Here is a 12,089-nt window from a genome sequence, read left to right as displayed (position 1 = left end):
AAATAAATTGGACGCTAGATTTAAGGACTGGACAGCTAAAGGAATAACAGGTCTTTGCAACATAATGAAAGAAGGAACACTGTTCAGTTTTTAAATGCTTAAAGAGAAACACTTATTAGAAAAACAAGACTTTTATCGGTATTTACAGATGTTAATAAGGTATGTTAATAAGATGCATAAAAATGTAACCAAGGCAAATACATGCTTGATAGAACTCTTTAAAAAAGCATATAATTCAGATAATGGTAGTAGAATAATTTCAAGCATGTATAATGGGTTGTCAAATCTTAAAACACATTTGATTTCATACATTAAAACAATACGTACACGACGCTGGAAGAACTCAGCAGGTCAGGCAGCATGTGTGAGAAAAGAGTAGCCAACGTTTCAGGCCGAGATCCTTCATCAGGAATGGGGGGGGAAAGAGAGGGCCGAAGCCCAGTAATAGAGATAGGGGAGGGGGAAGGGCTAGAGGCGCCAGCTGGAGAACCAATCAGAGGAAGGATAAAGGGGGGAGGGGATAAGCATGAAAGAACTGTAGAGATAAAGGAGCAGAAAGTTGAAAGGGGAGAGAGGCAGAGAGGGACCTAGGATGGGGGGAGGGGGAGGGGGAGGGAATTACCGGAAATTGGAGAATTCAATGTTCATACCACCAGGCTGGAGGCTACCCAGATGGTAGATGAGGTGTTGCTCCTCCAACCTGAGTTTGGCCTCATCATGGCAGTAGAGGAGGCCATGTATGGACATATCTAGATGGGAATGAGAGGCAGAGTTGAAGTGGGTGGCAACCGGGAGGTCCTGTCTATTGTGACGGACGGAGCGAAGGTGCTTGACGAAGCGGTCCCCCAATCTGCGTCGGGTCTCGCCGATGTAGAGGAGGCCGCACCGGATGCAATAGACAACATTAAAACAAAATGGGAGAAGGAAGGAGGGAGAATTATATCTGAGGAAGAATGGACAACAATATGGAGATATCAATGGAAGTGTACCAATTCACAGAAATGGAGGGAGTTTGGATGGAAAAACTTGATAAGATATTTTATTACACCCTCTCAGAAATCCCATTATGATAGTAACCTCCCTATTTGCTGGAGAAATTGTGGAAATCAAAATGCAAATCATTATCATATTTTTTGGGACTGCCCTGTTATCAAAAACTATTGGAGGGGGATACACAATGCCCTACAAGACATCTTTAAATGTGAAATACCCTTGGAGAGTAAGACTGTATTTTTTGGATATATACCTCAAGAATGGTTGAAAAGAGATAAATATTTAATGAATATACTGTTGGTGGCTGGTAAAAAGACTCTTACTAGGAAATGGTTATCACAGGAGAGCCCAACTTTAAATACATGGATGGAAATTACAATGGACATTTACAAAATGGAGAAGATAACAGCATCTGTTAATCATAAGCTGGAACAATTTGATTCATACTGGGAAAAATGGTTTAACTACATAATGCCTCATAGGCCTGACTTTACTCTCACAAATCAATGAATCTGTTGTAAAAAAAAAGATCACTCCCTACTTGTACATAGTTCTTTCCTTTTGCTTGTTTTTTCTTTCCACTCTTTTCTATAAGTGTATACCCCAGATAAATACTTTGTGGAGATTTTGTGATATATATGATTATATGATGTATATGTACAATGTCTGAAATACATCTTATGGAAATGTTTGTTTGATGAACTTCAATAAAAAAATAAATTACAAAAAAAAGGAAAAGCAGTCAACGATCGGAACAATTTTAATGGAGCATGTGAAAAGCCCAGCCCCGATGAAAGCTACAATTATTACTAAGCAATGCAGAGGTTTAATTATTGAAATACATATGTTTCTTAAGTGTTTTATATGCATAGAAAGGTAAAATATATACTATATACCAAGACAAACGTTTTACTAACTGAGGCTACATAATACCGGATATACTTGTTCCGACTTCAAATCTGACTTAAAGACGGACTCAGGAACGGAACTCGTTCATAACCCGGGGACTGCCTATACTTTTAAATCATCTCTAGATTACTCATAATACCTAATACAATGTAAATGCTATGTAAATAGTTGTTATACTGTATTGTTTAGAGAAAAATGACAAGAAAAAATAGCCTGTACATGCTCAAACGAGTGCTGGAGAGAGAACTTTTGGGTTTTCCTGATCCGCGGTTGGTTGAATTCATGCGGATAAGGAGGGCCAACTGTCCATTGGGGAAAATCAGCTTGATGTTGATTCCAGGAGAGGGAATTTCTAGAATGCCCACGAGATGGCTTTTTAGAACAGCTTGTGCTTGAGCCCACTCAGTGATCAGCTATGCTGGATTAGGTGCTGTGCAATGAACCGGAATTGATTACAGAGCTTAAGGGAAAATAACCCTTAGGGGCAAGTGATCATAAAAAATTTGAGGAGAAGCTAAAGTCAGATGTATCAGTATTACAATGGAGTAAAGGGAATTACAGAAACACAAGGGAGGAGTTGGCCAGAATTGATTGGAAAAGAACACTGGCAGGGATGATGGCAGAGCAGCAATGGCTGGAATTTCTGGAAGCAATTTGGAAGGCACAGTAAAGAAAAGATGGCTAACATGAGAAGTCAAAGCCAACATAAAAGTCAAAAAGAGCAAAAAATTAGTGGGAAGTTATAGGATTGGGAAGCTCTTAAAAACCAACAGAGGGCAACTAAAAAAGTCATTAAGGTAAAGATGGAATCCAAAAGTAAATCAGCCAATAATATTAATGAGGATACCAAAAGTTTCTTCAGATACATAAAGTGTTAAAAGAGAAGTGAGAGTGGGTATCAGATTGCTGGAAAATGATGCTGGAGAGGTAGTAATGGGGGACAAAGAAAGGGCGGACAAACTGAAGAAATGTTTTGTATTAATCTTCACTGTTGAAGACACTAACAATATGGTGGACGTTCCAGGTGTCAGGAATTATGAAGTATGTGAATTTACCACTACTAGAAAAGGTTCTTTGGAAACTGAAAGGTTTGAAGATAGATAAGTCACCTGGACCAGATGATGTATACCCCAAGGTTCTGAAAGAGGTGACTGAAGAGATTGTGGAGGTATTAGTGAGGATCTTTCAAGAATCACTGGATTCTGGAATGATTCAAGAAGATTGGAAAATTGCAGATGTCATTCCACCCTTCAAGAAGGGAAAGAGGCAGAAGAAAGAAAACTTTAGGCTAGTTAGTCTGACCTCAGTGGTTGGGAAGATGTTGGAGTCAATTATTAAGGATGGGGTCTCAGGGTACATCAAGGCACATGATAAAACAGGCTGTAGCCTGCATGGTTTCAAGGAAAAATCTTGTCTGACAAATTTACTGGAATTCTTTGAAGACATAACAAGCAGGATAGACAAAGGAGAATTGGCTGATGTTGTATATTTGGATTTTCAGAAGGTCTTTGACAAGGTGCCACACATAAAGCTGCTAGCATGGATAGATCATTAGCTGATTGGCAGAAGGCAAGAAATGGGAATAAAAGGAGCCTTTTCTGGTTGGCTGCTGGTGACTAGTGGTGTTCCACAGGGGTCTATGTTGGGAACGATACTTCTTACATTATATGTTAATGATTTGGATGATGGAATTGATGGCTTTGTTGCAAAGTGTGCAGACAATATGAAAATAGGTGGAGGGGCAGGTAATTTTGAGGAAGAAGACAGTCTATAGAAGGACGGACAGGAGAATGGCAAAAAAATGACAGATGGAATACAGTGTTGGTAAGTGCATGGTCATGCATTTTGGTTGAAAAAATGAAAGGGTAGACAATGTTCTAAATGGAGAAAAAGTTTAAAAAAAAAATTGAGGTGCAAAGGGAATTGCAGTCCTTGTGCAGGATTCCCTAAAGGATCATTTGCAGGTTGAGTCTGTGGTGAGGAAGGCAAAGGCAATATTAGCATTCATTTCAAGATGACTAGAATATAAAAGCAAGGATGTAATGTTGAGACTTCATAAAGCACTGGTGAGGCCTTGCTTGGAGTATTGACAGAAGTTTTGGGCCCCTTATCTTAGAATGTATGTGCTGAAACCGGAGAGGGCTCAAAAGAGGTTCATGAAAATTATTCCAGAATTGAATGGCTTGTTGTATTAAGAGCGTCAGATGGCTTTGGGCAGACACGAGGAAATCTGCAGATGCTGGAAATTCAAGCAACACACACAAAATGCTGGTGGAACACAGCAGGCCAGGCAGCAACAATAGGGAGAAGCACTGTCGACGTTTTGGGCCGAGACCCTTCGTCAGGACTAACTGAAAGGAAAGATAGAAAGAGATTTGAAAGTGGGAGGGGGAGGGGAAAATGCAAAATGATAGGAGAAGACCGGAGGAGGTGGAGTGAAGCTGAGAGCCAAAAAGGTGATTGGCAAAAGGGATACAGTGCTAGAGAAGGGAAAGGATCATGGGACGGGAGGCCTAGGGAGAAAGAAAGGGGAAACAGGAGCACCAGAGGGAGATGGAGAACAGGCAGAGGGATAAAGAAAAAAAGGGAGGGGGGAAGAAAAAACTAAATATATCAGGGATGGGGTAAGAAGGGGAGGAGGGGCATTAACGGAATGGGACGTGGAATTAAAATGTGTGGCCACTGGAAGATCCTGCTTTCTCTGGCGGACAGAGCGTAGGTGTTCAGCGAAATGGTCTCCCAGTCTGCGTTGGGTCTCACCAATATATAACAGGCCACACCGGGAGCACCGGACGCCGTATACCACACCAGCCGACTCACAGGTGAAGTGCCGCCTCACCTGGAAGGACTGTCTGGGGCCCTGAATGGTGGTGAAGGAGGAAGTGTAAAGGCAGGTGTAGCACTTGTTCCGCTTGCAAGGATAAGTACCAGGAGGGAGATCGGTGGGAAGGGATTGGGGGGGGGGGGGGGGGGGAGATGAATGGACAAGGGAGTCGCTTTGGGTCTGTGTTCACTAGAATTCAGAAGAATGAAGGATGACCTCATTGAAACCTATCAAGTGATGGAAGGCCTTGATAGAGTGGATGTAGAGAGGATGTTTCTGATGGTGGGAAAGTTGTGGACCAGAGGACAGTCTCAGAATAGATGAGCATTCTTTTAGAATGGCAATGAGAAGGAATTTCTTTAGCCAGAGTATGAATCTGTGGAATTCATTGCCACAGGCAGCCGTGGAGGCAAAATCATTATGTATGTTTAAGGCAAAAATTGATAAATTATATAAAGGGATATGGGGAGAAGGCAGGAGATTCTGGCCAACAGGAAAATCAGTTCAGTATGATGAAATGGCGGAGCAGACTCAATGGGTCAAATAGCCCAATTCTTCTATATCACATGATTCAAATGACTTGTCCTCCACTGCCCTCTGTGGCAATGAACTCCACAAATGTACCATCCTGTGGCTAGAAAAACAGATTCTTCATCTCTTTTGTAAGACATGTCCTTTTGTTCTTAGGCTATACACTCTGATTCTAGACTTCCCCACTATTAGAAACATCCTTTTCACGTCCACTCCATTTAGGCTTTTCAGGGTTCAGGAAGTTCCAGGATTTAGGCCCTGGGTGACAAAAAGTGAGCAATGGGTTTCCAAATCAGATGGTGGTACTTGATGGGGAAACCTGTCGATGGTGGTGCTCCCATGAGCTCCTGTTTGCCCTTCTTCATGTGGAGTCATTGGCTTGAGAGACATTATCCATGGGGCACTGAGGATGGAAGGAGTGCTTATGTAGGTGGCTATCAATTTAGAATATGGCACAGCTGTAAATCTGTCTAAGAGCAGGCTGTCCTCAAAAACTGAATGACCGTGCAAGGGGGACACCAAGAGACCTATGACAACTCTGGAGGAGTTACAAGCTTCAATGGCTGATTGGGAGAGACTGTGCATACAAACATTCCCTGGGGTGCTTCACCAGTCGCAGCTTTATGGGAGAGTAGCAAAGAGAAAGTCACTGTTGAAAAAAACTCATATGAAATCTTGGCTAGAGTTTGTCAGAAGGCATGTGGGAGCCTCTGAAGTCGGCTGGAAGAAGGTTCTATGGTCTGATAAAACCAACATTAAGCCAGATACTGCACATCATCAAAAACACACCATTCCTACATGAAGCATGGTGTGACTGCATCATGCTGTGGGGATGTTTCACTGCAGGAGGCCCTGGAAGGCTTGTGAAGGTAGAGGGTAAAATGAATGCAGCAAGAGACAGGGAAATCCTGGAGGAAAACCTGATGCAGTCTGCAAGAGAACTGTGACTTAAGAGAAGATTTGTTTACCAGCAAGACAATGAAACCAAGCATAAAGCCAAAGCTACACAGGAATGGCTTAAAGACCACAAAGTTAATGTCCTCGAGTGGTCAAGTCACAGTCCAGATCTCAATCCATTTGAGAATTTGTGGCTGGACTTTAAAAGGGCTGTTCATTCACAACCCACATACAATCTGATACAGCTTGAGCAGTTTTGTAAGAAGAATGGGGAAAAATTTCAGTGTCCAGATGTGAAAAGCTGATAGAGCCCTATCCAGACTCAAGGCTGTAATTGCTGCCAAAGGTGCATCTACTAAATACTGACTTGACCAGGGTGAGTAATTATGCAATCAATTATTTTGTGTTTAATAACTAATAAATTTAGACCAATTTGTATAAATTTATTTTCACTTTGATACAAGAGTCAGTGTCAAAAAGCCAAATTAAAATCCACTGTGATTCAATGTTGTAAAACAATAAAACATTAAAACCTCCGGGGTGGTGGGGTTGTTAACTTTTATAGGCATGCGATGCTTCCCTACCAGAGGAATTCAATGCCTTCCATGCCCCTGAAAACCTGTGCCAACCAACTGGCTGGAGTATTCAAGGACATTTTCAACTTCCCACTTGCTTCAAAAAGGCAACAATCATACCAGTGCCTAAAAAGAATAATGTGAGCTTCCTTAATGACTATCACCCGGCAGCACTCACATCTACAGCGATGAAATGCTTTGAGAGGCTGGTCATGACTAGACTGAACTCCTGCCTCAGCAAGGACTGGAACCATTGCAATTTGCCTATGGCCACAATAGGTCAAATGCAGATGCAATCTCAATGGCTCCAGATGGCCTTAGGCCACCTGGACAACACAAACACCAAAGTCAGGATGCTGTTCATTGACTATAGCTCAGCATTTAATACCATCATTCCCACAATCCTGATTGAAAAGTTGCAGAACCTGGGCCTCTGTACCTCCCTCTGCAATTGGATCCTCAACTTCCTAACCAGAAGACCATAATCTGTGCAGATTGGTGATAACATATCCTCCTTGCTGACAATCAACAGTGGTGCACCTCAGCGGTGTGCACTTAACCCACTGCTCTACTCTCTCTAAACCCATGACTGTGTGGCTAGGCTAGCTCAAATCCCATCTATAAATTTGCTGATGATACAACCACTGATAGTAGAATCTCAGATGGAGACGAGAGGGCGTACAGGACTGAGATATGCCAACTAGTGGAGTGGTGTCGCAGCAACAACCTTGCACTCAACATCAGTAAGACGAAAGAGCAGATTGGGAACTTCAGGAAGGGTAAGATGAAGGAACACATACCAATCCTCATATAGGGATCAGAAGTGGAGAGAGCAAGTTCCTGGGTGTCAAGATCTCTGTGGATCTAACCTCGTCCCGACATATCGATGTAGTTATAAAGAAGGCTATACTTCATTTGGAATTTGAAGAGATTTGGTATGTCAACAAGTACACTCAAAAACTTCTATAGATGTACCGTGGAGAGCATTCTGACAGGCTGCATCACTGTCTGTGGGGGGGGGGGGGTGGGTGGGGGGTGTTACTGCACAGGACTGAAAGAAGCTGCACAAAGGGTTGGAAATTTAGTCGGTTCCATCTTGGGTACTAGCCTACAAAGAACCTAGGACATCTTCAAGGAGCGGTGTCTCAGAAAGGCAGCGTCCGTTATTGAGGACACAGGGCATGCCCTTTTCTCACTGTTACCATCAGGTAGGAGGTACAGAAGCCTGAAGGCACACACTCAGCGATTCAGAAACAGCTTCTTCCCCTCTGCCATCTGATTCCTAAATGGACATTGAACCCATGAACACTACCTCTTAATATACAGTATTTCTGTTTTTGCACATTTTTTAATCTATTCAACATACATATACCGTAATTTATTTGTTATTATATATTTCTTTTTCTATATTATGTATTGCATTGAACTGCTGCTGCTAAGTTAACAAATTTCACAACACATTCCAGTGATAATAAACCTGATTCTGATTCTCACTGTATTCGTGCAGCCTCTGCTGATAGCACATGCTCTCTAATCCAGGCAACATCCTGGTAAACCTCTTCTCCATTCAGTTCAAAGCCTGCACATTCTGCCTATAAATGGGTGATCAGGATCAAATGCAATCCCTAACCAGAGTATTATAAAGCTGTATCATACTGTTATGACTCAAAGTCAATCTATCAACAAATAAAGGCAAGCAGAGAATAAGGCTTTCCTTATAATCAAGATGACAGGATACTGAAAACCTGCACCAAGCACTTGGCTGGAGGAGCATTTAAGAAGATAGTCAACCTTTCACTGCTTCCAAAGGACATCAATCATACAGGTGCCCAAGAAGAGCAGGGAGAAGGGGAGCTCCCTGAACAACTGTCACCTGGTAGCACTCACATCAACTGTAATTAAGTACTTCGACAGGTTGGTCATGGCTTGAATTACCTCCTCCTGAGCAAAAACCTGGACTCACTGCAATTTCCTTACTGCTATAACAGATCTAGAACAGAACCAAAATTACTAAGATCTCTGATTGGCCTTGGACCACCTGGGCTGCTCTCATTTCCATCCACCTGCCATTCATTGTGTATGCAGAAATCCACCAACCATCTCAGTGAAAGCAGTATGCCTGATGTACAGTCCGCCCTCCTTATCCGCGGGTTCCGCGTGCGCAGATTCAACCAACCACAGATCGGGAAAACCCGGAAGTTCTCTCTCCAGCACTTGTTGCTTGAGCATGTACAGACTTTTTCTTCTTGTCATTATTCCCTGAACAATACAGTATAACAACTATTTACATAGTATTAGTTATTATAAGTAATCTAGAGATGATTTAAAGTATACGGGAGGATGAGCATAGGTTACTGAGGATCAGGAATCAGAAAAAAAACAGAAGTTCTCTAAGTCGGAACAGGTACATCCGGTATTATTTAGCATCAGTTAGTCAAACGTTTGTCTTAGTATCTAGTATATATTTTACCTCTCTATGCATATAAAACACTTAAGAGACATACGTATTTCAAAAATTAAACCACTGCGTTGCTTAGTAATAATTGTAGCTTTCATCAGGGCAGGGCTTTTCACATGCTCCATTATTCTCACTTTATCCAACTGTAGCCTAATGCTTTTCCAATGACCGATGTCGTTTCACCTCTTTCCAAACACTATTATTTCCACTTTATTTTTAATTGTGATCGTTTTCTGGAACAGAAACACTGCGGCGGGTCCCAAACTCCGCCGGGTCCTAAAGTCCACGAACTTGAGTATCCACGTTTTTTGGTATCCGCGGGGGGACCCGGAACCAATCCCCCACGGATAAGGAGGGCCGACTGTATGTCTCTACATCATGGAGTTCCCAACCTGGGCTCCACAAACCCCTTGTTTAAGTATTGGTCCATGGCATAAAAAAGTTCAGAAACCTTGCTCTACATCAAGGCACTGAAACAGCACTGAAGCACTGAATTAGACTGTATCTGTAGTCAGTGCAACTGTAGATGTCAAGACCAGAATGAGGAAATCTGATAGCCCCCTTTGATAATTTCAGCCTCTAAGTCTCGCTTCTGCTTACCTGGACAGGTATCCAGGATAGTTTGGCTGAAGTGTAAACTCTGATGGTTCTGGGTAGCTGCTGGGAGGATGTTGAGTTACAGGTTTCAGATCCAAGTTTCTGCGGCCAAAATAAGACAATTGTTTTCGATAATCTTCCTCATCCTCATCTGCGCTGTAATTGTTTGTTCGTGGAGCTTCTTCTGGAATTTTCATTTGAGGTTCAGGGTTCCTGCAGGTGAAGTCAATTAGTGAATAGCAAATACATTCAAGAAAGGCCTATCCAAATTAAAACAGTTGTATTTACATTGTGTTCAGCCTAAGCTGTCTTACCACAAACTCTGCTGTACAGTATCTAGAGTGAATTTGATCTGAATCACAGTTAGCTAATTCCTGGCCTAGCACTGATTTATTCATTTCTTATAGAATATAATAAGAAGCTAAAATGTGTTGTAGTCAAGGAGACCTGATGTCCTTGTACACAAATCAGTAAAGGTTCACAAGGTAAAGTTTGAAAAGAGTTTGAATATGTACTACTCAAGTACATATACAGTGGCATGCAAAAGTTTGGGCACCCCGGTCAAAATTTCTGTTACTATGAATAGCTAAGCGAGTAAAAGATGACCTGATTTCCAAAAGGCATAAAGTTAAAGATGACACATTTCTTTAATATTTTAAGCAAGATTACTTTTTTATTTCCATCTTTTACAGTTCCAAAATAACAAAAAAGGAAAAGGGCTTGCAGCAAAAGCTTGAGGACCCTACATGGTCAGTACTTAGTAACACCCCCTTTGGCAAGTATCACAGCTGGTAAACGCTTTCTGTAGTCAGCTAAGGTCTTTCAATTCTTGTTTGGGGGATTTTTGCCCATTCTTCCTTGCAAAAGGCTTCTAGTTCTGTGAGATTCTCGGGCCGTCTTGCATGCACTGCTCTTTTGAGGTCTATCCACAGATTTTCTATGATGTTTAGGTCAGGGGACTGTGAGGGCCATGGCAAAATCTTCAGCTTGCACCTCTTGAGGTAGTCCATTGTGGATTTTGAGGTGTGTTTAGGATCATTATCCTGTTGTAGAAGCCATCCTCTTCTCATCTTCAGCTTTTTTTTTTTACAGACGGTGTGATGTTTGCTTCCAAAATTTGCTGGTATTTAATTGGATTCATTCTTCCCTCTACCAGTGAAATGTTCCCCGTGCCACTGGCTGCAACACAAGCTTAAAAGATGATCAATCCACCCCTGTACTTAACAGTTGGAGAGGTGTTCTTTTCATGAAATTCTGCACCCTTTTTTCTCCAAACATACCTTTGCTCATTAGGGCCAAAAAGTTCTATTTTAACTTCATCAGTCAACAGGACTTGTTTCCAAAATGCATCAGGCTTGTTTAGATGTTCCTTTGCAAACTTCTGACGCTGAAGTTTGTGGTGAGGACGCAGGAAAGGTTTTTTCCTGATGACTCTTCCTTGAAGGTCATATTTGGGCAGGTGTTGTTGCACAGTAGAACAGTGCATCACCACTCCAGAGTCTGCTAAATCTTCCTGAAATTCTTTTGTAGTCAAACGGGGGTTTTGATTTGCCTTTCTAGCAATCCTACAAGCAGTTCTCTCGGAAAGTTTTCTTGGTCTTCCAGACCTCAACTTGACCTCCACCATTCCTGTTAACTGTCATTTCTTAATTACATTACGAACAGCTACCTGAAAACGCTTTGCTATCTTCTTATAGCCTTCTCCTGCTCTGTAGGCATCATTTATTTTAACTTTCAGAGTGCTAGGCAGCTGATTGTTGGCACAAGGTTTGAGGAGTCAGGGTACTTACAAAGCTTTGAAATTTGCATCACCAGGCCTTTTCTAACAATGATTGTGAACAAGGCATAGCCCTAACAAGCTAATTAAGGTCTGAGACCTTGGTAAAAGTTATCTGAGAACTCAAATCTCTTGGGGTGCCCAAACTTTTGTATGGTGCTCCTTTCCTTTTTTTCACTCTAAAGTTGTGCATGCCACTGTACATCAGCATATACAGTACAACACTAAGATTTGTTTTCTTGTGGGCATACTCAGTCAGTGCTAGACCCATAATCGAAGCAATAAAAGAGTGCACCCAACAGGACAGACAAACAACTAACGTGTAAAAGACAACAAACTCTGCAAATACTGAAAGAAAGAAATAATAAAAAGTATTGAAAACATGAGATAAAGAGTTCTTGAAAGTGTATCCATAGGTTGTGGGACTATTTAAGTGATGGGATGAGTAAATTTATCACTTTTGGTTCAAGAGTCTTATGGTTGAGTGATAATGACTGGTCCTGTGCATGGTGGTGTGAGTCTTGAGGC

The 12,089-nt window shown here is 41.8% G+C and overlaps 1 protein-coding gene across 8 annotated transcripts in view; it reads right to left on the bottom strand.

Moving 5' to 3' along the window:
• Positions 1-12,089, bottom strand: part of tjp1a (tight junction protein 1a) — a 230,430-nt gene that overhangs the window by 31,196 nt on the left and 187,145 nt on the right. For all 8 annotated transcript variants that reach the window (XM_073024725.1, XM_073024724.1, XM_073024726.1 and 5 more), the window contains one exon: positions 9,788-9,997. In XM_073024725.1, the coding sequence (XP_072880826.1) occupies positions 9,788-9,997 (210 nt within the window). The remainder of the gene's footprint in view (positions 1-9,787; positions 9,998-12,089) is intronic.

This window comes from Hemitrygon akajei, chromosome 21 (genome assembly GCF_048418815.1).
Source record: "Hemitrygon akajei chromosome 21, sHemAka1.3, whole genome shotgun sequence".
Lineage (NCBI taxonomy): Eukaryota > Metazoa > Chordata > Chondrichthyes > Myliobatiformes > Dasyatidae > Hemitrygon > Hemitrygon akajei.
The sequence above is the reverse complement of the archived record's forward strand: the minus strand, read 5'-3'. Positions and strand labels throughout refer to the sequence as shown.